The sequence below is a fragment of the Dendrobates tinctorius genome, unplaced genomic scaffold, assembly GCF_039654945.1.
Source record: "Dendrobates tinctorius isolate UK_male_01 unplaced genomic scaffold, ASM3965494v1 ptg000017l, whole genome shotgun sequence".
Lineage (NCBI taxonomy): Eukaryota > Metazoa > Chordata > Amphibia > Anura > Dendrobatidae > Dendrobates > Dendrobates tinctorius.
Window position 1 is genome coordinate 801,566 of NW_027361685.1, and position 26,842 is coordinate 828,407.

At 43.3% G+C, this 26,842-nt stretch overlaps 2 protein-coding genes across 2 annotated transcripts in view; both read left to right on the top strand.

The window, feature by feature from the left end:
- Nucleotides 1–2,906: 2,906 nt before the first annotated feature.
- Nucleotides 2,907–11,043, top strand: LOC141082373 (uncharacterized). The gene is made up of 4 exons (XM_073566312.1): nt 2,907–3,039; nt 3,123–3,220; nt 10,540–10,689; nt 10,819–11,043. Exons 1-4 carry the CDS (start codon nt 2,907–2,909, stop codon nt 11,041–11,043), a joined length of 606 nt encoding a protein of 201 aa, XP_073422413.1.
- A 243-nt stretch (nt 11,044–11,286) lies between these two features.
- The window catches only part of LOC141082234 (uncharacterized), a 55,129-nt gene continuing 39,573 nt past the window's right edge, over nt 11,287–26,842 (top strand). Inside the window, exon 1 of the mRNA XM_073566173.1 lies at nt 11,287–11,386. The gene's annotated coding sequence lies outside the window, so the exon portion shown is untranslated. The remainder of the gene's footprint in view (nt 11,387–26,842) is intronic.

The window sequence follows — 26,842 nt, forward strand, 5'->3', positions numbered from 1 at the left end:
GAAAGGTCAATACGTAGCCGGGGTCATACACAGGGCGGGCAGCACGGTACAGGAGGGATAATCACAGAAAGTTCAATACGTAGCCGGGGTCATACACAGAGCGGGCAGCGAGGTACAGGAGGGATAATCACAGAAAGGTCAATACGTAGCCCGGGTCATACACAGAGCGGGCAGCGAGGTACAGGAGGGATAATCACAGAAAGGTCAATACGTAGCCGGGGTCATACACAGAGCGGGCAGCGAGGTACAGGAGGTATAATCACAGAAAGGTCAATGCGTAGCCGGGGTCATACACAGAGCGGGCAGCGAGGTACAGGAGGGATAATCACAGAAAGGTCAATACGTAGCCGGGGGTCATACACAGAGCGGGCAGCGAGGTACAGGAGGGATAATCACAGAAAGGTCAATGCGTAGCCAGGGGTCATACACAGAGCGGGCAGCGAGGTACAGGAGGGATAATCACAGAAAGGTCAATACGTAGCCAGGGGTCATACACAGAGCGGGCATAGAGGTACAGGAGGGATAATCACAGAAAGGTCAATGCGTAGCCGGGGTCATACACAGAGCGGGCAGCGAGGTACAGGAGGGATAATCACAGAAAGGTCAATACGTAGCCAGGGGTCATACACAGAGCGGGCAGCGAGGTACAGGAGGGATAATCACAGAAAGGTCAATACGTAGCCAGGGGTCATACACAGAGCGGGCAGCGAGGTACAGGAGGGATAATCACAGAAAGGTCAATACGTAGCCGGGGTCATACACAGAGCGGGCAGCGAGGTACAGGAGGGATAATCACAGAAAGGTCAATGCGTAGCCAGGGGTCATTCACAGAGCGGGCAGCGAGGTACAGGAGGGATAATCACAGAAAGGTCAATACGTAGCCAGGGGTCATACACAGAGCGGGCATAGAGGTACAGGAGGGATAATCACAGAAAGGTCAATGCGTAGCCGGGGTCATACACAGAGCGGGCAGCGAGGTACAGGAGGGATAATCACAGAAAGGTCAATACGTAGCCAGGGGTCATACACAGAGCGGGCAGCGAGGTACAGGAGGGATAATCACAGAAAGGTCAATACGTAGCCAGGGGTCATACACAGAGCGGGCATAGAGGTACAGGAGGGATAATCACAGAAAGGTCAATACGTAGCCGGGGTCATACACAGGGCGTGCAGCGAGGTACAGGAGGGATAATCACAGAAAGGTCAATACGTAGCCAGGGGTCATACACAGAGCGGGCAGCAAGGTACAGAGTCAGAATACAAGAGACGTTAACCGTGACAGGACCAAGTCAAACACCAAGCAAGCATACGAAGACAGGCATGAAGCACAGACAGAACAGGGTCAGACACACTCAGCCAGGAGTATAAAGGACAGGGGACGGCTCCTCCATGAGGCTATAAGAACCCTCCCCAGATCCGCAGTATCGGAGTAACTAGGCCGCCCCATACTATCGAGTACTTGGAGGCGGGGGGCATTCAGCCAAACTCTGTCACACCTTCTTAGATGCCATGTTTGCTTCTCACAGCAGCAAGTGGTTAAACTGTCAGGGTTTTTGTTGCAGCCTCACCTGTGCCGTCCCTGCGGTGTATATCTATGTTCTGGGGCACAAAAAGATTCATTTCTTTTTAATAAATGTTTAACATGTGAAAAAGTATAAAATGTGTCTTCTGCTTTTTTCTTAATTTTTTCTTCTTACAAGAATTGTTGGAGCCAATTTTCTTTAGAAACATTTTAATATCGGCTTTTTCTGGTGTTTTTCTTGTAATATAGGAAAGCCTAAGGCCAGAAATAATCCCCATAAATCACTGTACATGGAGACTTTGGGATCAGATCATTTCTGTCCGTTGTGTTTGTGGAAACAAAAAGTCTTTTCTAAAAGCCTCAAACTTCTGTGTGTGACTCAGAGCTGAGATCTAACGGGATAGAAGATTCCAGTGCGGGGAAGACGGGAAACCTTCATATAGACGGCCGGTGGGGATGGAGGCAGTGACCGACTCTGGCCAAATCTGTCTCTAGAGCCGTAGTAGAAGATGAAGATGTCGTCCTCATCATGAAGGAGTTATTTCTCATGTCGCGTGTAATGAATCTCTCCTGCAGTATTGCTAATGCCGATTCCAGTGTCGGTAATGAGAGGAGAATTAGCGTTATGGAAGATGAGTCTATGAGGAACGTGTTCAGCTGCCGACTCCGAGGAGGAAACTGCTTGTTGTCTGTGGCCTAAATATATAGGTTTTATTAGTAGATGTCAGGGAAGAAAACTAAACCCTGTAAGATAATAAATCTCCTCATATGTTTCCCTTATTATCTCCAGTAATTGTATTATTACACAGGATTCTTATGATGTTACATCGGATCATCTTCTTCTCATTCAGGTCTCTACAATATCGGATCCTCTCAGTGAAGATCTTCTATAGAAGAGAATTTTCCTGATTTACCCATCAAGGATGGATATGGACAGAGACAAGATGGCGGAGAGGATGTTACACCTCACCCTAGAGATCCTCTTCCGTCTCACTGGAGAGGTGAGAGATTCTGATGACGTCACATTACATCATTCTTATCTATGGGAATAACAGATGGACAGAACTGGAGAGGTGAGGACTCTGGGAATGTCTGTAGTGAGATTTATTAATGTGTCTCTCCATAACCAGGATTACACAGTGGTGAAGAAGACCTCTAGTGATCGCTGTCAGGACCCTGTGTCTGAGGGATGGGGAAGACCCCTGAGCCCAATCACGGGGCCTCCACCTCACCCCCTGATCCATGAGGACATCAATGACCAGAAGATCCTAGAACTCACCTACAAGATGATTGAGCTGCTGACTGGAGAGGTGACACTGCTGGGAATGCTGGGACATTATACAGTAACGCTATGAAGGGATCGGGGGGATGACGGTATCATTGTATGTGTCAGGTTCCTATAAGGTGTCAGGATGTCGCTGTCTATTTCTCCATGGAGGAGTGGGAGTATTTAGAAGGACACAAAGATCTGTACAAGAACGTCATAATGGAGGTTCCCCAGCCCCTCACATCACCAGGTAATAGACAGGACTAAATACACACGGCCTATAATTATCTGTATGTAGAGAATGAATTCAGTCCCTGTATGTGTTTCCTCCAGATCTATCCAGTAAGAGGACAACACCAGAGAGATGTCCCCGTCCTCTTCTTCCACAGGACTGTAACCAAGAAGATCCCAGTGCTCCTCAGGGTCATCAGGTAGATGGAGAGAAGGTGTCAGGAGATCTCCCCTATGATGTGTAGACGGCTGTGAAGGTCTTGTGCTCAGTCTTGCTTTATCCACCAGTATTATATGTTTTATACTTGTGTAATGAGAGCGGTGGAGATGGCAGAATTAGAGCTGACACCAGTTACCGGAGGTAAACTTTTTACCTCCGATCACAAGTGAGTGGTCACGCTATCTTCTGACAGCGCAGGAACCCCGACTCTGTGACCGGCGGGGATGATTTTACCGCCGATCAGAAGTGCTACGTTGGTGTTTACCACACTGTCACACAGCGTGGGAAACCCCAGCTTTTGTGCTGTGCATGGTTGGCTATGTTCTGCGATTAAATCGGTGAATATTGCAAATTCAGCAAACGTGAGCCAAACCCAACATTGAAATATTCGCTCATCTCTCGCCATAGTACTGTGTGAGGAGCTGTGGGGTCGTCATACTGTGTGGGAGACCTCATACTGAGCTACATGGCCACACAGGAGAACAATGTCCTTGTGATGAGTCAGATAGAAAGTGAGAAATCCAGGCCTTTGGTCAATCTGATTGCCGTCCTCCTGAATTGATATGGTGTTGTGTGCCAGGAGGGAGACATCGGATAGTACGTTCTGAGGGAAAGCAAAGATATAATGGCAGTAAAGGTACTGTCACACTTAGCGATGCACCAGCGATCCCAACCAGCGATATGACGCGGTCAGGATCGCTGGTACATCGCTAAGTGGTCGCTAGTGAGCTGCCACACAGGCAGATCTCACCAGCGACATCGCTAGGGACGGGGGTCGCTACTTACCTGTCAGACGCGGTGGTCCTGCGTCCTCCCGCCCGGCTCCACGCTCGTCGCTCGTCTCTCCACAGGAAGCTGACGACGAGAAACAATCCAGGACGTTCTCGCGCGATCAGCGATAACCAGCGGGGGAGCGGTCGGAGGTAAGTATCAGACACAGTGATATCGCTAGCAATATCGCTATAACGTCACAAGTTATAGCGATATTGCTAGCGATATCGCTTAGTGTGACAGTACCTTAAGAATTCGGATTCCAGGCAGGGAGCATAGCGGAGACACAGAGCAGGAAGAGGTCATTAGCTCAGTTTTGCTGCACTATTGTGGCTTATAACAAAAGTTATGTACTGCCGCATGTCACCGGAAAGTTCCTGACTGCATAATGCAGAAGAAGCATTCATAAAGTGTTGTGCCTGCCGTCTGATGTATATACTTCTCATCAAGGTCTTGTTAAGTGAAGGAAAGTCTAGTTTTGAACTTTGGTCTCCCTCATTCGTCTCCATACCATCTGGTCTGGGCCTGCAACGACAGCAGCAATCTGCGGAGTCGGGAGATTGGACTCTGCCAAATATATATATATAAGTTGAAGAGCCTGGTGTTGCCCCGCCATAGTAACTAACTATGGTTAGTTATAGCAAATTATAATGATTATCCTCCATCCCATAGTCCAGTGCCCATATACCCATCACACATCCTCCATCCCATAGTCCAGTTCCCATATACCCATCACACATCCTCCATCCCATAGTCCAGTTCCCATATACCCGTCATACATATCCTCCATCCCATAGTCCAGTGCCCATATACCCGTCATACATATCCTCCATCCCATAGTCCAGTGCCCATATACCCATCACACATCCTCCATCCCATAGTCCAGTTCCCATATACCCATCATACATATCCTCCATCCCATAGTCCAGTTCCCATATACCCATCACACATCCTCCATCCCATAGTCCAGTGCCCATATACCCATCATACATATCCTCCATCCCATAGTCCAGTGCCCATATACCCATCACACATCCTCCATCCCATAGTCCAGTTCCCATATACCCATCATACATATCCTCCATCCCATAGTCCAGTGCCCATATACCCATCACACATCCTCCATCCCATAGTCCAGTGCCCATATACCCATCACACATCCTCCATCCCATAGTCCAGTGCCCATATACCCATCACACATCCTCCATCCCATAGTCCCGTGTCCATATACCCATTACACATAGACTCCATCTCATAGTCCAGTGCCCCTATACCCATCACACATGCTCCATCTTTTAGTCCTGTGCCCATACACCGATCACACATCCTCCATCCCAGAGTCCAATGTCCATATACCCATCATACATATCATCCATCCTATAGTCCAGTGCCCAAATACCCATCACACATCCTCCATCCCATAGTCCCGTGCCCATATACCCATCATACACATCCTCCATCCCATAGTCCAATGCCCATATACCCATCATACATTTCCTCCTGCCCATAGCCCCATGCCCATATACCCATCATACATAGTCCAGTGCCCATATGCCCATCATACATATCCTCCATCCAATAGTTCAGTGCCCATATACCCATCACACATCCTCCATCCCATAGGCCCGTGCCCATATACCCATCACACATCCTCCATCCCATAGGCCCGTGCCCATATACCCATCACACATCCTCCATCCCATAGTCCCAAGCTGGGTGGCGCTGAGCAGGGAGTTCCTGGAGATGTGCTGTTGTGTAACCTGGCAGTGTTGCTCTGTGTGCGGCCGCTGATGAAACGATTTTCTACGCCGCTAACAATAGAGTGTGGCAGGAATAGAGGAGGTGTTGATTCATTTCTGTTATGTGCTCTCTGCTCCTTTCTGGGGCCAGACAATGGCTGGGAGCTCATGTTCCCGGGGATGCTAGATTTCTCCCACCCGGTCAGTGTCTGCTGAGGTGTTGTGGAGTGGGAAAATTGTTGCTCATAGCAACCAATCACAGCTCAGCTTCTTTTAAACAGCTCTGGTGAAATGAAAGATGCTTAGTGATTGGTTGCTATATGGAGTGGGCGTGGCTTGATACACACACATACATACATACATACATACACTCAGCTTTATATATAGATAAAGGTTTTTTTCTTTACGTTGGAGGACCCAATTCCAGCTATTGCTGTGGGATCTGTGATTTCTATCTACTCCACTGTGTACAGGATAATAGAGTATAATAAAGTAGTTATGGACGTGACGTAACTAACATTGTGCAGTGACTCTGCTTTCCATATAGTGACGGATATTTCTTGTTGCTGAAACTGTGATATTTTTTTCCACTTTAAACCTTTTTTAAACCCCTCTGATCAGTGCGATCATACAACATACAAGCCTCTGATGGCTCCGGTGATGCCCTGTACTACTGTAGTGCCGTGTATCATCACTGCCTGTCAGTGTAATACTAACGGCCCCATACACATGAGATCAGAGTTGGCTGAACGGTCATTTGGCAGACGGCGATCTCTCCCGACTCCCCCATACACACAAATATTCCAGCTTTCCTGTGGTCTGTATGAGAGAGTCGCCTCCAGACTCCTCTAGAGGAGGATTATCTACAGGAAGAACAAACGGATTATCCTCTGAAATTCAGGATGCCGGATCCTTCTCTGCCCTGACATCATCTGTCGGGAGGCCCCCAAATACATTATATGGTCGGCCAAACCCCCCCGAAATCAGTGCTTTCATGGAACTTTAGTCTGCTGTATATGGGGGCGTTATAAGGTAACTTATTGGACGCTGCCTCTGGCCCGGCCTAATAGACCTTCATACATTGCAGCCCAGACCCCATTATTAGGCATGTAAGTATCGGAGTAACTAGGCCGCCCCATACTATCGAGTACTTGGGGGCGGGGGGCATTCAGCCAAACTCTGTCACAGCAGCAAGTGGTGAAACTGTCAGGGTTTTTGTTGCAGCCTCATCTGTGCCGTCCCTGCGGTGTACATCTATGTTCTGGGTCCCAAAAAGATTCATTTCTTTTTAATAAATGTTCAGGGTTTTTGTTGAAGCCTCAGGCTATGTGCACACGCTGCGGTTTTTGCTGCGGTTTTTGCTGCGGTTTTGGCCGCTGCGGATCTGCAGCAGTTCTGCAGACAGTGTACAGTAGCATGTTATCCTATGGGATTTACATTCTGCTGTGCAGATGCTACGGATTTTTAACTGCGGAAAAGCTGCGGTTTTGAATCCGCAGAAAGAATTGACATGTCAATGGTTTCTGCGGACTCTGCTGCGGTTTGCCGCCTATTCCATTGTCCAGGTGGCAAAACCGCAGGTAAGAATCCGCAGACCAATCCGCAGTGTGTGCACATGTGTCTTCTGCTTTTTGCTTATTTTTTTCTTCTTACAAGAATTGTTGGAGCCAATTTTTCTTTAGAAACATTTTAACCCCTTATCCCCCAAGGGTGGTTTGCACGTTCATGACCAGGCCAATTTTTACAATTCTGACCACTGTCCCTTTATGAGGTCATAACTCTGGAACGCTTCCATGGATCCCGGTGATTCTGACACTGTTTTCTCGTGACATATTGTACTTCATATTTGTGGTAAAATTTTATTCATATAACTTGTGTTTATTTGTGAAAAAAGCGGAAATTTGGCGAAAATTTTGAAAATTTCGCAATTTTCTAACTTTGAATTTTTATGCTCTTAAATCACAGAGATACGGCACACAAAAAACTTGATAAATAACATTTCCCACATGTTTACTTTACATCAGCACAATTTGGGAATCAAAATTTTTTTTAGTTAGGAAGTTATAAGGGTTAAATTTGACCAGCGATTTCTCATTTTCTACAACACCATTTTATTTTTACGGACCACATCACATCTGAAGCCACTTTGAGGGGTCTATATGATAGAAAATACCCAAAAGTGACACCATTCTAAAAACTGCACCCCTCAAGGTGCTCAAAACCACATTCAAGAAGTTTATTAACCCTTCAGGTGTTTCACAGGAATTTATTAAATATTTTTTAAAAAAAAAGAACATTTAACTTTTTTTCACAAAAAAATTACTTCAGGTCCATTTTTTTTTTATTTTACCAAGGGTAACAGGAGAAATTGGACTGCAAAAGTTATTGTGCAATTTGTCCTGAGTACGCTGATACCTGATATGTGGGGGGTACCACTGTTTCGGCACATGGCAGAACTCAGAAGGGAAGGAGCGCCGTTTGACTTTTTCAATGCAAAATTGGCTGGAATTCAGATCGGACGCAGTGTCACGTTTGGAGAGCCCCTGATGTACCTAAACAGTGGAAACCCCCCTATTCTAACTTCATCCCTAACCCCAACACACCCCTAACCATAACCCTAGCCCTAATGGGAAAATGGAAATATTTTTTTTTTATTTTATTATTTTTCCCTAAGTAAGGTGGTGATAACGGGGGGTTTGATTTACTATTTATGGCGGTTTTTATGTTTGGCGGCTGTCACACGCTAAAAGACCCTTTTTATTGTAAAAATAGTTTTTGCATCACCACATATTGAGAGCTATAATTTTTCCATATTTTGACCCACAGAGTCATGTGAGGTCTTATGTTTTGCGGGACGAGTTGACGTTTTTATTGGTACCATTTTCGGGCATGTGACATTTTTTGATCGCTTTTTATTCCGATTTTTGGGACACAGAATGAACAAAAACCAGCGTTTCCTGAATTTCTTTTGGGGGGTGCGTTTGCACCGTTCCGCGTGCGGTAAAATTGATAAAGCAGTTTTATTCTTCGGGTCAGTACAGTTACAGCGATACCTCATTTATCTCTTTTTTTATGTTTTGGCGCTTTTATGCACTGAAAACAATTTTATATAAAAAATAATTATTCTGTGAGCTATAACTTTTATAACTTTTATATTTTTTTGCTGATGATGCTGTATGGCGGCTCGTTTTTTGCGGGACAAGATGACGTTTTCAGCGGTACCATGGTTATTTATATCCGTCTTTTTGATCGCGCGTTATTGCACTTCTTGTTCGGCGGTATGATGATAAAGCATTATTTTTTGCTTCGTTTTTTATTTTTATTTTTTAAGAGGTTCAACAAAGGGGTTAATTAGTGGGACAGTTTTATAGGGCGGGTAGTTACGGATGCAGAGCTACCAAATATGTGTACTTTTATTTATTTTTTTTTTTAAAAAATGAATTTATTAGGGAATATATATATATATATATATATATATATATATATATATATATATATATATATATATATATATATATATATATATATATATTTTTTTTTTTTTTTTTTTTTTTTTTTTTAAATTTATTTAGTGATTTTTTTATAAATTATTTTTAAACTTTTTTTTTAACTTTATTACATTGTCCCAGGGGGGACATGAATGTCATGTGACAGATCGCTGATCTGTCACATCACAGATCGTTGTGAGAGATCAGCGATCTGTCACAGACAGTGCTGCAGTCTTCCTCATGCTGGCGCTTTGCAGGCATGAGGAAGCCGCCTCCCTGCAGGCCCCGAAGGTCCCCGCCGCCATTTTGGATTCGGGGACCTGCAGGGAAGGAGGCCCCCGCAGCAGTGATGCACATCGCGCTGCTGTGGGGGTCTCAGGGAAGCACGGAGGGAGCCTCCTTGCCGATGCATCCCTAAACCCCCGTTACACTGCGAACGTGTTTGATCGCAGTGTGCCAGGAGTTAACGTGTCGGGGCAGTTCGTGACCGCCCCTGATACATAGTGTCGGGTGTCAGCTGTGATAATCAGCTGACACCCGGCCGCGATCAGCTGCATTCCCCCCGTGAGTGCAGCTGATCGCGCTAGACGTACTATCCCGTCCTTGGGACTTAGGTCCCAGGTCACATGGACGGAATAGTACGTCTAATGTAGGAAAGGTGTTAATATCGGCTTTTTCTGGAGTTTTTCATGTAATATAGGAAAGACTAAGGGAGAAATAAACCCCATAAATCACTGTACATGGAGACTTTGGGATCAGATCATTTCTGTCCGTTGTGTTTGTGGAAACTAAAAATCTTTTCTAAAAGCCTCAAACTTCTGTGTGTGACTCAGAGCTGAGATCTAACGTGATGGAAGATTCCAGTGCGGGGAAGACGGGAAACCTTCATATAGACGGCCGGTGGGGATGGAGGCAGTGACCGACTCTGGCTACATCTGTCTCTAGAGCCGCAGTAGAAGATGAAGATGTCGTCCTCATCATGAAGGAGTTATTTCTCATGTCGCGTGTAATGAATATCTCCTGCAGTATTGCTAATGCCGATTCCAGTGTCGGTAATGAGACGAGAATTAGCGTTATGGAAGATGAGTCTATGAGGAACGTGTTCAGCTGCCGACTCCGAGGAGGAAACTGCTTGTTGTCTGTGGCCTAAATATATAGGTTTTATTAGTAGATGTCAGGGAAGAAAACTAAACCCTGTAAGATAATAAATCTCCTCATATGTTTCCCTTATTATCTCCAGTAATTGTATTATTACACAGGATTCTTATGGTGTTACATCGGATCATCTTCTTCTCATTCAGGTCTCTACAATATCGGATCCTCTCAGTGAAAATCTTCTACAGAAGAGAATTTTCCTGATTTACCCATCAAGGATGGATATGGACAGAGACAAGATGGCGGAGAGGATGTTACACCTCACCCTAGAGATCCTCTTCCGTCTCACTGGAGAGGTGAGAGATTCTGATGACGTCACATTACATCATTCTTATCTATGGGAATAACAGATGGACAGAACTGGAGAGGTGAGGACTCTGGGAATGTCTGTAGTGAGATTTATTAATGTGTCTCTCCATAACCAGGATTACACAGTGGTGAAGAAGACCTCTAGTGATCGCTGTCAGGACCCTGTGTCTGAGGAATGGGGAAGACTCCTGAGCCCAATCACGGGGCCTCCACCTCACGCCCTGATCCATGAGGACATCAATGACCAGAAGATCCTAGAACTCACCTACAAGATGATTGAGCTGCTGACTGGAGAGGTGACACTGCTGAGAATGCTGGGACATTATACAGTAACACTATGAAGGGATCGGGGGGATGACGGTATCATTGTGTGTGTCAGGTTCCTATAAGGTGTCAGGATGTCGCTGTCTATTTCTCCATGGAGGAGTGGGAGTATTTAGAAGGACACAGAGATCTGTACAAGGACGTCATAATGGAGGTTCCCCAGCCCCTCACATCTCCAGGTAATAGACAGGACTAAATACACACGGCCTATAATTATCTGTATGTAGAGAATGAATTCAGTCCCTGTATGTGTTTCCTCCAGATCTATCCAGTAAGAGGACAACACCAGAGAGATGTCCCCGTCCTCTTCTTCCACAGGACTGTAACCAAGAAGATCCCAGTGCTCCTCAGGATCATCAGGTAGATGGAGAGAAGGTGTCAGGAGATCTCCCCTGTGATGTGTAGACGGCTGTGAAGGTCTTGTGCTCAGTCTTGTTTTATCCACCAGTATTATATGTTTTATACTTGTGTAATGAGAACGGTGGAGATGGCAGGATTAGAGCTGATCATAGATGGGACTTCTCCATCTGTCTGTGACTTTTACAATATTTGTTTCAGGGTGAAGATCTGACCCATATTAATACTACAGAGACAGATGTGAGAGATGATGAGTGGTGTAAAGAGGAGATTCCCACATATGACTACCCAGGTGAGTAGTAACCATTGAATGCAGAGAAGTCACAGATTCCTCTCAGTCACCGGCTGTGGCTGCTTTATCGGTGGTGTAGTCCGGCCGTATTACCATGATCACCATTTTGCCTCTAGACCACAACATTCTCCTCCACCCAAAACTGTTCAAATGACTTTGGGCATTGAAAGCCCTTTTCTATAGAACTTACAACCAATTACATTGTTTTTGGTCCTAAGGAATTCAGATTACTGCACAATCTCTCCTGAAATGGGGAGCAATATTATTTCCTCTAATCTTCTGCTCAGGATTCATAGTAGCTCCAATGGTCCACCATAAATGAGGGCAACTCTGGTTTACTGTTGTGTAATCTGTATTTGTAGTTTTCAGTTAATGAGATTCTCATTCTCTGGGGCGGGGCTGTGGGCGGGGCTTTATGTGGTGCTCTGATTACATACTCATCTGTATTGGCTTATGACAGGTCGCTGACCCCTCACTGACCTGCCCCCATTATTACATAATGCATATAATAGCATTGATATTATTGGTGATAATGCCTATAATATTGTGGCTATTGTGAGGCTTAGAAAAAAATTACATCCAGCAAAATGTCACCGGCGATGGCGGCACCTGCGCAGTAGCATCTATATCAACTATATCAATTTTTATTGTTAGGAAGTTATAAGGGTTAAAAGTTGACCAGCGATTTCTCATTTTTACAACAAAATTTACAAAACCATTTTTTAGGGACCACCTCACATTTGATGTGAGTTTGGGGGGTCAATATGACAGAAAATACCTAAAAGTGACACCATTCTAAAGAGTGCACCCCTCAAGGGGCTCAAAACCACATTCAAGAAGTTTATTAACCCTTCAGGTGCTTCACAGGAATGAATGGAATGTGGAAGGAAAAAATAAACATTTACTTTTCTTTCACGCAAATTTTCCTTTACACCTAATTTTTTTTACTTTCACAAGGGTAACAGGAGAAAATGGACAATACATTTTGTTTTGCAATTTCTCCTGAGCATGCCGATACCCCATATGTGGGGGAAATCTACTGTTTGGGCGCACGGCAGGGCTCGGAAGGGAAGGCGCAGCATTTGACTTTTTGAATGTAAAATATGCTGTAATAATTAGCAGTTGCCATGTCGTGTTTGGAGAGCCCCTGATGTGCCTAAACAGTGGAAACTCCCAAAAAGGGACCCCATTTTTTAAACTAGACCCCTTAGGGAACTTATCCAGATGTGTATTGAGCACCTTGAACCCACAGGTGCTTCACAGACGTTTATAACATGGCGCCATGCAAATAAAAGAAAAAAAAAAAAAGATTTTTCACAAATCTTTTTGGCTCCATATTTTGCATTTTCATAAGGGTAACAGGAGAAATTGCTCCATACAGTTTGTTGTGCAATTTCTCCTGAGCACGCCGATACCCCATATGTGGGGGTAAACCACTGCTTGGGCGCATGGCAGAGCTTGGAAGGGAAGGAGCGCCATATTGGAGAGCAGATTTTGCTGGAATTGTTTGTGGGTGACATGTCACATTGTCAGAGCCCCTGAGGTGCCAGAACAGCATAAGCCCCCAAAAGTGACTGCATTTTACCAAATACTTCCCTGAATGAATTCTTCTAGTGGTGCAGTGAGCATACTGACACCACAGCTGTTCCATAGAAAATTATACCATTGGGCAGTGAAGAAGAAATAATTACATTTTTACCACTAAAATGTTGTTTTAACCCCAGATTTTACATTGGAAAATAGGTAGATAGGTAAAGGGTCACTACACCCAGAGATGAATTCCCTCCTGAAGTGACCCCATTTTGGAAATGACACCCCTCTGGGAATTCATCTATGGATATAGTGACCATTTTCCCTACATGGATGATTTCCAGAAACTCATAGTAGAAGTTTCACAGCAAAAATGTCATTGTAGTGCCCAATATATTGTGCCCAGCTTGTGTCTCTGGAGACCTCCCCCCACCTACCCCCGGAAATTGTTACGTCAGCTCTACTCAAATGTGTCTGTCACTAAATAAACCAAATGCTTGAATGTCAAAACAGTTCAAAAACGTGGTTCTGTGTGGAAGATTGTAAAGCCGTCATGGAGGCATAAGGCTGGCAATGATGGGCATTGTGGGTAATAATAGCGGGGATCATGCCTCATTCCTCTCTAGGAACATACACGACATCTTCTCTGGGGGTTCTTTCTTGTTTCAGTTACTGGGATGAGTGCAATAAAATGTCGCTCAGTGAGTCTTCTGACATCTTCACATTCTAAAGGACTGGCGGGGACAAAATTATCAAAAACAAGATTTTCAGTGACCTTTTCCTGATAATGAAGGAAAGTATCTGCATTTCCGGCTTTTTTGTATAACACAAAAGAATTATATGTGGCCACCTGAAACAAATACATGACTAACTTTTTATACCAGATATATGATTTTCTTGATACCTGGTATGGCTGTAGAACCTGATCTGCAAGGTCCACACCCCCATATATTTGTTGTAGTCAGTGACAGACACAGGTTTTGGAGTAGTGGATCCCTGTTGGTCTGCAGTGGCCCTTGTGGCATCTGTGTGGATCGAGCTCAGGATAAAAATATCTTTATCCTTATACTTAAGGACAAGCAGCTCTCCATTGTGTAAAGCCCCTGACTGCCCCTTTCAGAACTTTTTGCTGACCAATGATTGTGGAAACCCCTGACGGTCTTTGTGAATGGTCCCACAAGCCCCTATGTTATGTTCAACCAGACTTTTAAATAGGGGTATGCTGGTGTAGTAGTTGTCAACATACAGATTGTAGCCTTTTTGTAAAAATGGAGTTATCAGCTCCCCAACCATTTTTCCAGATGTCCCCAGATAAGTAGGGCATCCTGGTGGGTTTACTTGGCTATCTTTCCCCTCATAAATGTGAAAAGCTGATGTGTATCCGGTTGAACTCTCGCACATTTTATAGAGCTTTATTCCGAACCTTGCCCTCTTAGAAGGAATAAATTGCTTGAGGTGCAGTCTTCCTTTCAATTTTACAAGGGACTCATCAATGGAAATGTTTTCTGTTGGGGTGTAGAGCTTTAAGAACTTTTCTGTCAAGTCTTTGATGATGGGTCTGATTTTGAATAGTCTGTCATGTTCTGGGGCATCTCTGGGCAGGCATTGACTATTGTCATTAAAATGCCAAAATCTCATGAGCATTTCATAATGGGTCCTAGGAGAACGGCAGGAAACATAAGGGTGGCTTGAACAGGGCGGTTGGACCAATAGGACCGAATGCTCGTTTTTTTAACAAGCCTCATAATGAATGTAAGTCCTAAAAATGTTTTCATTTCTAGGACATTAGTTGGTGTCCATAAATTTGACCTAGCATAATCGGATCGTGGATTCTGGCTGATGAATTTGGACGCATATAAATTTGTAGGACAATATGCTCTAGCAAGCTATCTGTCAGAAAGAAATTTAAAAAAATAATTGGTCCAAAATTTTCCACCTCCACATTTATACCAAGAATGGCATTAAAATTAGGGATGAATGGAGTAGCCGAATCTGAAGCCTCCCATCTGGGAAATGCTACATCAAGAGGCAAAGCCCCTTGGACATTGGTGTGCGGCAATTCCCGAGCACTAGGGACAGCGCTAGTACTGGGCATTGTTCCCTGAGTTGGAGACATTTCTCCAGAAGCGCTATTTGTCCTTCTTGTTGTACTGGTCCTTGTGTGTGAGGATGGACCAGAATCACTGCTCATTTCTGAGCTATCACTGTCGCTGCTACTAAAGCCCTTGAAATCCACATCGCCATCTGACACTGCACTTTCTTCACTGTCAGAACATAAAAGTGCATAAGCCTCCTCTGTACTATAATACTGACGGACCATTTTATTCATTTTTATTTTTTTACCGAAAATTGAAAACTACGACGTGACCAAATAATTGGGGAAGCATTTGAGTAAAGCCTAATTCTTTAGCCTAACCCTAACTTTAGAAGAAACCCTAGCTTTAGTCCCAACACTAACCCTAACTATAGCACTAACCCTAACCTGCCTTATCTGTTTTTTACTTTATAGCACAATCGCTGACTGACACAGCTGTTGGCAGCAGCACTTGTAACACTGCTTCTCCTCTAATCTCTCACTGACAGGAGATCTGAGGAGAAACAGCGTTTTTGTGGGGCAGATCGCTCGGGAAAGTTGATTGCTGCAACAAACTTTCCTAGTGATTTGACTCATTGGCTGGTGTGACGCTGACGTCATCAGGACCTGAACAAATCAGGTCTCGATGAGGTCATGGATCACAAGAAGCGTTGTGCGGTGAAATCCCCTAGTTATAAGGTACGTGGGGTCCCGATGAGCACAAAACTGCCGACCGTAGACAAACGTCCACGCTGCACAAAGTCCTGCTAGCGCCGATGTTTATCTAACGTTGGTGGTCATGAAGCGGTTAAGTTAAGGGTACCATCATTTCTGTCCAGGCCTATTTCATGATTTTTATTTTTTTTTTAATTCTGTGGAAGCATGGTTGAAAAGCAATGTCTGACTTTCATTTGCTCATTTTCATTTTTATTTATTATTACTTTTGTCAGATTCAAGTTATTTCTGTGACCATTGTGGGTTTTTCTGTCATTAAACGAGGGGTACCAACAATTTTGACCAGTTGTGTAGGAGGAGTGAATATTTTGACTCCACAGCCACTTTCTGGAAATTAACACACAGTGGATGTTGGAGAGTGAATTACACATTTGCCATTTTATTATCCAGCACATAGTGCCCAGATTGTGCTCCAGGAGACACACACCACAAATTAAGTGGATTCTTCTCACTATAATATTGCTAAATACAGGGATCCTAAATGTTGTTTGCGCACACTGCAAGACTCCGAAGTGAGAGCGGATTTTGCCGGATTGGTTTATAGAAACCTTGCTGCTTTTCAACAGCCTTTGAGCCACTAATAGTGCGGGAACCTCTGTTTTTCCATTGACAGATGATGGACCTGAGTGGGGACTTGTTTTTTGTGAGATGAGAATTGGTATTATTTTCACCTACATAACATTGATTGGTTTCTTTATATTTGATATTTGGGAGGCAGAATGAACAAACAGTTGAACACCACACACTACTGGCTCATCCAGCAAGGTTTTCTATTAGACTGTGAACTGTCATTGTCTTGGTAAATAATTAAAGTTTTTACATAGCTTGCCGTTTTTATGGACAGTTTAAGTAGAAATGTTCAAAAATATTAAACTCAAGGATATTTTATTAAAAATAATTGATTTTTTTATCTTAGCAGATGACTGTACCAGGAGATCAGAGGGACAGCTGACATCTTCAAGTTTTAAATCTGATGATCTTGAGATCCTACAAGATACAACTGAAGTGAATGCCATTACTCCAGATATACCATCATCCATTCACAGCAAAGATCTGTCATCTGATCCTATGAAACAGGTCCCATCTTCTGATTCATTACTGACTACTAAGGAGAATCAAAGTCACAAAAGAGGCAATGAAAAACAAACTGCTCCTAAGGCAAAGAAGCTTTTTTCATGTTCAGAATGTGGGAAATGTTTTGCACGTAAATCACTGCTTGTTGCTCACCATAGAACTCACACAGGGGAGAAGCCTTTTTCATGTTCAGAATGTGGGAAGTATTTTGCACGTAAATCACTGCTTGTTACTCACCATAGAACTCACACAGGTGAGAAGCCTTTTTCATGTTCAGAATGTGGGAAATGTTTTGCACGTAAATCAAATTTTGTTATTCACCATAGAACGCACACAGGGGAGAAGCCTTTTTCCTGTTCAGAATGTGGGAAATGTTTTAATGAGAAATCTAATTTTGTTACACACCACAGAATGCACACAGGGGAGAAGCCTTTTTCCTGTTCAGAATGTGGGAAATGTTTTGCACGTAAATCGCTGCTTGTTGCTCACCATAGAACTCACACAGGGGAGAAGCCTTTTTCCTGTTCAGAATGTGGGAAATGTTTTAATCAGAAATCGGTTCTTGATAGACACCGGAGAGCTCACACAGGAAAGAAGCCTTTTTCCTGTTCAGAATGTGGGAAATGTTTTACACATAAATCAGATTTTGTTACACACCATAGAACGCACACAGGAGAGAAGCCTTTTTCATGTTCAGAATGTGGGAAATGTTTTCACAAAAAATCACTTTTTCTTATTCACCATAGAACTCACACAGGAGAGAAGCCTTTTTCCTGTTCAGAATGTGGGAAATGTTTTAACAAGAAATGGCATCTTGTTAGTCACCAGAGAACTCACACGGGGGAGAAGCCATTTTCCTGTTCAGAATGTGGGAAATGTTTTAACCAGAAAAGGAATCTTAATGAACACCAAAGAACTCACACAGGAGAGAAGCCTTTTTCCTGTTCAGAATGTGGGAAATGTTTTAACCAGAAATGGCATCTTGTTAGTCACCATAGAACTCACACGGGGGAGAAGCCATTTTCCTGTTCAGAATGTGAGAAATGTTTTAACCAGAAATGGCATCTTGATCGCCATCAGAGCAGTCACACAGGGGAGAAACCTTTTTCCTGTTCAAAATGTGGGAAATGTTTTAACCAGAAAGGTAATCTTAATGAACACCAAAGAACTCACACAGGAGAGAAGACTTTTTCATGTTCAGAATGTGGGAAATGTTTTAACCAGAAAGGGAATCTTGATATACACCAAAGAACTCACACAGGGGAGAAGCCTTTTTCCTGTTCAAAATGTGGGAAATGTTTTAACTAGAAAGGGAATCTTAATGAACACCAAAGAACTCACACAGGAGAGAAACCTTTTTCCTGTTCAGAATGTGGGAAATGTTTTAACAAGAAATGGCATCTTGTTAGTCACCAGAGAACTCACACGGGGGAGAAGCCATTTTCCTGTTCAGAATGTGGGAAATGTTTTAACCAGAAAAGGAATCTTAATGAACACCAAAGAACTCACACAGGAGAGAAGCCTTTTTCCTGTTCAGAATGTGGGAAATGTTTTAACCAGAAATGGCATCTTGTTAGTCACCAAAGAACTCACACGGGGGAGAAGCCATTTTCCTGTTCAGAATGTGGGAAATGTTTTAACCAGAAATGGCATCTTGATAGCCATCAGAGCAGTCACACAGGGGAGAAACCTTTTTCCTGTTCAAAATGTGGGAAATGTTTTAACCAGAAAGGGAACCTTAATGAACACCAAAGAAGTCACACAGGAGAGAAGACTTTTTCATGTTCAGAATGTGGGAAATGTTTTGCACATAAATCACTGCTTGTTACTCACCATAGAACTCACACAGGAGAGAAGCCTTTTTCCTGTTCAGATTGAGGGAAATATTTTATCCGGAAAGAGAATCTTGTTAGACATCAGAGCAGTCACACAGGGGAGAAGCCTTTTTCCTGTTCAGAATGTGGGAAATGTTTTGCACGTAAATCACTGCTTGTTACTCACCATAGAACTCACACAGGGGAGAAGCCTTTTTCCTGTTCAGATTGTGGGAAATATTTTAACCGGAAAGGGAATCTTGTTAGACATCAGAGCAGTCACACAGAGAAGCCTTTTTCATTTTCTTATTGTGGGAAATATTTTACTTGGAAATCAACTGTTAATAAACATCAGAGATGTCACATAAGGGAGAAGCCTTTTTTATGTTCATAATGGTGAAATAGTTTTAACGGCGAGTACTCCAGCAGCTGTGCTCTGCTTGTGAGCAACGCATTATGTCCCTGCCATGTGCTGCTTCCAAGCATAAAGCAGTTGCTGGTATCAGAGCAGGATTCAGCAAGGGAGCGCCGGGTAGGTAAGTGTAATGCTTTTTTCTTAATGTTTTGTGATGGGGCCATGGATACCAGGATGGGGGCCAATTATAAGGATTGGGCTATGCATAGCAGGACTGGAATGGGGTGCCAGTCATACCCCAAATAGTGATGGTGCCCTGCATACTAGGAAGAGATGGGGGCCCTGCATACCAGGATAAGGATGGGGGCCATGCATACTACGATGAGATGGGGCACTGCATACCAGGAGCGGGATGGGGCCAATCATGCCACAATAGGATGGGACCCTGCATACTAGGATAAGGATGGGGCCATGCATACTACGATGAGATGGGGCACTGCATACCATGAGTGGGATGGGGCCAATCATGCCACAATAGGATGGGACCCTGCATACTAGGATAAGGATGGGCCCATGCATACTAGGATAGGGATGAGGGATCTATGTATACCAGGGTAGGGATGAGGGGGCCATGTGTATCAGAATAGGGATGAGGGGACCATATATACCAGGATAAGGGATATTAAGTACAGAATTAACCACATTTTTTGCTTCAATTTTTTTTTTCCTAATTTCCTCAAAACCTAGGTGTGTCTTATAGTCCAAAAAACACGGTATATATATTTTTTTTTCTCAGTGAACTCATTCCTTATGTTTGGCCTCATTAAAATAAAAACACTCATACTCCGCTGGCGTGCCGGCTCCACTTCAGCGGTGTTGAGACTCACTGTCCCGGGGCTTATGTGAGGTTCTCACATCACACGAGCCCTGCACCCAATCAGCGGCAGCTTCACTGCTCCTTCCTTCGGACATATTGAACATCAACATGAAGCCAGGGCTGCGGCTGCTCTCTGACGGCTTCATGATGCTTGATTTGTCCGAAGGTGGGGACAGTGACATCAGCGCTGATTGGGCACAGGGCTCACATGATGTAAAAATCTCAAGAGACCCAAGAAAGCAGGTACCGACAACCTTTTTAAACATCAAAAATCCCACACAGGGAAAAGTCATTATTATACCTAGAGTGTGAGAAATGAATTACAGGAAAATCGTATTTTGTTGACCTTCAAAAATAACTCAGACGAGGAGAACCTATATATATTATTCACAAATTGTACAAAAACATGATGCACGCGGCGTGCGTTCAAGATGGAATATTATATGGGAGTTTTATAGAATAAATTCAAGGTGAGATCATTATATGGGAGTTTTATAGAATAAATTCAAGGTGAGAATATTATATGGGAGTTTTATAGAATAAATTCAAGGTGAGATTATTATATGGGAGTTTTATAGAATAAATTCAAGGTGAGAATATTATATGGGAGTTTTATAGGATAAATTCAAGGTGAGAATATTATATGGGAGTTTTATAGGATAAATTCAAGGTGAGAATATTATATGGGAGTTTTATAGGATAAATTCAAGGTGAGAATATTATATGGGAGTTTGTTAGGATAAATTCAAGGTGAGAATATTATATGGGAGTTTTATAGGATAAATTCAAGGTGAGAATATTATATGGGAGTTTTATAGGATAAATTCAAGGTGAGAATATTATATGGGAGTTTTATAGGATAAACCAAATACCAACAGAAAATAAACGACCCAAAACAAATATCAGTAAAAATAACTCCTCTTCATTAGGTAAAGTATGAAAGAATTGCTCCATATTCCGATACCCGTCGCATCTTCATTTTTCATGATCTTGCGTTGGGTGAAGGCTTATTTTTTTGTGGGCCGAGCTGACGTTTTTAATGATACCATTTTGGTGCAGATACGATCTTCTGATCGCCTGTTATTGTATTTTAATGCAATAGTGTGGCAACCAAAAAAACTTAATTCTGGCATTTTTTTACGTTTTTTCTCATTACGTCGTTTAGTGATCGGGTTAATTCATTTTTTATGTTGATAGATCGGGTGATTCTGAATGCAGCAATACCAAATATGTATATTTTTTTATTGTTTTATTTTAAATGGGGCAAAAGGGTGAATTTGAACTTTTATATTTTTTTTACATTTTTTAATATTTTTAAAAACATTTTTTTTTTACTTTTGGCATGCAGCATTGTTCCTTAATTAACCAGACAACTATTTTTTAGCAAACGAAGAATAATAGAATGTTATCTGTATATTGGCTTTAAATTTAAGTGTTGATTTCTGGTTGGTCAAGAAAACAGACTTTTGTGTGTGTAAGCCGGTGATATTGACTTTTATTGTGCGCTTATCCTTGATCACTAGTGATGTTTGCTGATATGCTAATTATGCCTTGTGTTATGGAGCCAGTTTGTTGACTTCTGTAGCAGAGAGGGAAAACTGATGCAAATAGTTTAAGTAATTAAGTAATCCTACTTGTTCTCATCTCCATTCTTACCCTTTATGTAAATACTGAATGAGGGACACTTGTTAAGTGTGCAAATAGGTTACATGCCTCTGTATAAAGAGACAAAGAGAGAAACAGCCAGAGAGATTCTGCCAAGACATCCATACATCCCAAAAGGACCAGAGACAGGACAGCAGCCATTTACATCATGGCTCCATCACGAAGGTCACGGATCTATCATTCCATAGGAAACAACCTAGGGGTTTTCAGCCTTGGTTGGAAGAATACAGATCTGCTCCATTGACCATCGCTGAACCATGGATATGTTTGGAGAAGCCAGGTTGTGTTCCTCAGATCAACTGGCCTTGCACCTTGTATGGACTCAATGGACTGTCATCTTCCTACACTTGTTGTTACCCCGTCTCTGTGTTCGTGCCACAGGTGGAGTAGTTGACAGCTGACATGTGCCGAAAAAGATGTGGGCTCAGCGACGGAGCCCACATCAATGGAAGGGAGTCCGACATTGGCGTACATTTATGCCCAATGTCGGAAAGGGATTAAAGGGGATTGTTTTTACAGAGACAGAAGTGGTAATCAATCATGTATACATACAGATAATTACAAAACTACACAGCTTCTAATGGTAAATAGTATAGAGTTAAGACAAGAAAATATCATTTGTGTAAACCATGTGTAGATATAAAAATTCAGGCAAATGTCAAATGTTGTAGCTCCACAAATAATTAAGAGTGGTGTAAGGTATGAAAGTGTGGTGTACTTAATTATTTGTACCAACTGGGGGTCTGTATGTGGGAGAGACAGGGCAAAAACTTAGAACAAGGATGAATTCTCACAACTACACAATAAGAGAAAAAAGAATAGATCTACCTGTGGCAAAATATTTTTGTAGCCCTGATCACAGCACCATGGACATGAAATTACTTGTATTAAAAAGGTAACTTCAATTCTCAGAGAAACAGAAGGATCTGGGAGTATAAACTCATGACAGCCTTTGACACTCTCAATGCAGGAATGAATGTGTCGCATGGATTCATGTCTTTTTATATCAATTAAGGAATTTTCTCCTCAGACCTTGTTGGGTATCACAACACAGAACCAGACCCCTATCAGGGGACAATAAAACTTTCACACTCCTAATATATGAACTGTTCAAATATTTATGGCCACCACTGTTTATCCCTCTCCCATAATGATAGTTCTACTTCACGTCATTTGTCTTACCTATTGCATTATGTCTGTGCTATGTGATTCTTCAGATTTTGTATTATTCTATGCCTGAAGAGACCTGAGTAGTCTGGAAAGCTTGCAATGTGTTACCATCTTTTCAGTTAGCCATTAACCCCTTTACCCCCAAGGGTGGTTTGCACGTTAATGCCCGGGCCAATTTTTACAATTCTGACCACTGTCCCTTTATGGGGTAATAACTCTGGAACGCTTCCATGGATCCCGGTGATTCTGACATTGTTTTCTCATTATATATTTTACTTCATGTTAGTGGTAAAATTTCTTTGACATGACTTGCATTTATTTGTGAAAAAAATGGAAATTTGGTGGAAAATTTTAGCGTTTTCCAATTTTGAATTTTCATGCCCATTAACCCCTTCACGACCAATGATGCCACATAGGCGTCATGAAACCTGGTTCAAATCTGACCAGTGATGCCTATGTGGCGTCATGACTTCAAAGCCCCCCTGCGGGTCGGGTGACCGGGGTCACTGAAAGGTCACCCGACCCGCAGATACAGGGGGCTTTGTAATTCACCACAGGGGGCGTGGCTTCGCCCCCACGTGGCTACGATCGCTCTGATTGGCTGTTAAAAGTGAAACAGCCAATCAGAGCGATAGTAATATTTCATCAATGAAAATTGATGAAATATTACAATCCAGCCATGTCCGACGCTGCTGTAGCATCGGACATGGCTGGAGACACCGATTCCACCCCCCCCACTGGCGATCGCCCCCCCGCAACTGAATGACTGCGGCGATCTGCCGCCGCTGTCATCATCTGCCCCCCTCCCATTCCCTCTGCTCCCCGCCAGCCTCTGATCCCTCCTCACCCCCCCGGTACCTCCTGAGTCCCCCCGTCCCTCCCGGTGTCCCTCGGGTCCGGATGATGGGCGCCGCCATCTTTGAAAATGGCGGGCGCATGCGCAGTGCGCCCCCCCGAATCTGCCGGCTGCAGATTCCATTCTTTCATTTTGATCACTCTCACAGTGATCAAAATGAAAGAAAAAGTAAATAAACCCCCTGATTATCACCCCCATAGGTAGGCAGAACTAATAAAATAAAGAAAATATTTTTATTTTTATTTTTCCATTAGGGTTAGGGTTAGGGTTGAAAAGAGGGTTAGGGTTAGGGTTGAAAAGAGGGTTAGGGTTAGGGTTAAAAAGAGGGTTAGGGTTAAAAAGAGGGTTAGGGTTAGGGTTGGAAAGAGGGCTGGGTTGGAAAGAGGGTTAGGGTTGGAAAGAGGGTTAGGGTTAGGATTGGAAAGAGGGTTAGGGTTGGAAAGAGGGTTAGGGTTGGAAAGGGTTAGGGTTGGAATTAGGGTTAGGGTTGGAATTAGGGTTAGGGTTGTGGTTAGGGTTATGGTTAGGGTTGGGATTAGGGTTCGGGGTCTGTTGGGGTTAGGGTTATGGTTAGGGTTGGAATTAGGGTTAGGGATGTGTTGGGGTTAGGGCTGTGTTTAGGGGTGTGTTGGGGTTAGGGCTGGAGTTAGAATTGAGGGGTTTCCACTGTTTAGGCACATCAGGGGGTCACCAAACGCGACATGGTGCAACCATTGATTCCAGCCAATTTTGCGTTCAAAAAGTTAAACGGTGCTTCCTCCCTTCCAAGCCCCGATGTGTGCCCAAACAGTGGTTTACCCCAACATATGGGGTATCAGCGTACTCAGGAAAAATTGCACAACAACTTTGGGTGTCTAATTTCTCCTGGTACCCTTGGGAAAATAAAAAATTGGGGGCTAAAAAAATATTTTTGTGGAAAAAATTTTTTTTTTAATTTTCACGTATCTGCGTTATAAACTTCTGTGAAGCACTTGGGGGTCCAAAGTTCTCACCAGGCATCTAGATAAGTTACTTGGGAGGTCTAGTTTCCAAAATGGGGTCACTTGTGGGGGGTTTCTATTGTTTAGGCACATCAGGGGCTCTGCAAACATAATGACGACCGCAGACCATTCCATCAAAGTCTGCATTTCAAAACGCCACTATTTCCATTCCGAGCCCTTACGTGTGCCCAAACAATAGTTCCCCCCCATATATGGGGCACCAGCGTACTCAGGACAAACTGTACAACAACTTTTGGGGTCCAATTTATCCTGCTACCCTTGTGGAAAAAAAAATTGCTGGCTAAAAATCATTTTTTTTGAGGAAAAAAAAATATTTTTTATTTTCACGGCTCTGCGTTATAAACTTCTGTGAAGCGCTTGGGGGTTCAAGGTGCTCACCACACATCTAGATAAGTTCCTTGGGGGGTCTAGTCTCCAAAATGGGGTCACTTGTGGGGGGGGTTCCACAGTTTAGGTACATCTGTTAGGTGGATTCATAACTGGCTTAGTGATCAGACCCAAAGAGTGGTCGTAAATGGCTGCACATCCAGTTGGAAGAATGTCTCAAGTGGGGTACCACAGGGCTCTGTCCTGGGCCCTGTATTGTTCAACATCTTTATCAACGATTTAGATGAAGGAATTGAGGGTAAACTGATTAAATTTGCTGATGACACAAAGCTAGGAGGGATAGCTAATACTAGAGAAGAGAGAGAGAGGATTCAAAAAGATTTAAATAAACTGGAGAAGTGGGCAGCAACTAACAGAATGGTTTTTAACAGGGAGAAATGCAAAGTACTACATCTGGGCAATAAAAATGGAAAAAGCATATATAGAATGGGAGGAATAGGGCTAAGTGACAGCACATGTGAAAAAGACTTGGGTATACTAATAGATCACAGACTGAATATGAGTCAACAGTGTGATGCAGCAGCAAAAAAGGCAAATGCAATTCTAGGATGTATTAACAGAAGCATACAGTCTAGATCACGTGAAGTCATTATTGCCCTCTACTCCTCTTTGGTCAGACCTCATCTGGAATATTGTGTCCAGTTTTGGGCACCACATTTTAAAAAAGACATCAACAAACTGGAGCAAGTTCAGAAAAGAGCGACCAGAATGGTGACCGGTCTGCAAACCCTGTCTTATGAGGAAAGGTTGCAGGATTTGGGAATGTTTAGTTTGCAAAAGAGAAGACTGAGAGGAGACTTAATAGCTGTCTACAAATATCTAAAGGGCTGTCACATTGTAGAAGGATCAACTTTATTCTCATTTGCACAAGGAAAGACTAGAAGCAATGGGATGAAACTGAATGGGAGGAGACACAGATTAGATATTAGAAAAAACTTTTTGACAGTTAGAGTGATCAATGAGTGGAACAGGCTGCCACGAGAAGTGGTGAGTTCTCCTTCAATGGAAGTCTTCAAACAGAGGCTGGACAGACATCTGACTGGGATGATTTAGCGAATCCTGCTTTGAACAGGGGGTTGGACCAGATGGCCCAGGAGGTCCCTTCCAACTCTACGATTCTATGATTCTATGATCAGGGGCTCTGCAAATGTAACATGACACCCGCAGACCATTCTATCAAAGTCAGCATTTCAAAATGTCACTACTTCCCTTCCGAGCCCCGACGTGTGCCCAAACAGTGGTTCCCCCCACATGTGGGGTACCAGCGTACTCAGGACAAACTGGACAACAAATTTTGGGGTCTAATTTATCCTGGTACCCTTGTGAAAATAAAAAATTGCGCACTAAAAAATAATTTTTTGAGGGAAAATTTTTTTTTTTTATTTTCACGGCTCTGCGTCATAAACTTTTGTGAAGCACTTGAGGGTTCCAGGTGCTCACTACACATCTAGATAAGTTCCTTAGGGGGTCTAGTTTCCAAAATGGGGTCATTTGTGGGGGAGCTCCAATGTTTAGGCACACAGGGGCTCTCCAAACACAACATGGTGTCCGCTAACGATTGGAAGTAATTTGCATTTCAAAAAGTCAAATGGCGCTCCTTCCCTTCTGAGCCCTGCCGTGTGCCCAAAC

Coding starts and splice junctions, on each gene's coding strand:
- LOC141082373 (XM_073566312.1), top strand. CDS start 2,907: ATGTGTCAGGTTCCTATAAGGTGTCAGGATGTCGCTGTCTATTTCTCC. Junction 3,040..3,122: donor CCAGCCCCTCACATCACCAG/GTAATAGACAGG, acceptor TGTTTCCTCCAG/ATCTATCCAGTAAGAGGACA. Junction 3,221..10,539: donor GTGCTCCTCAGGGTCATCAG/GTAGATGGAGAG, acceptor CTTCTCATTCAG/GTCTCTACAATATCGGATCC.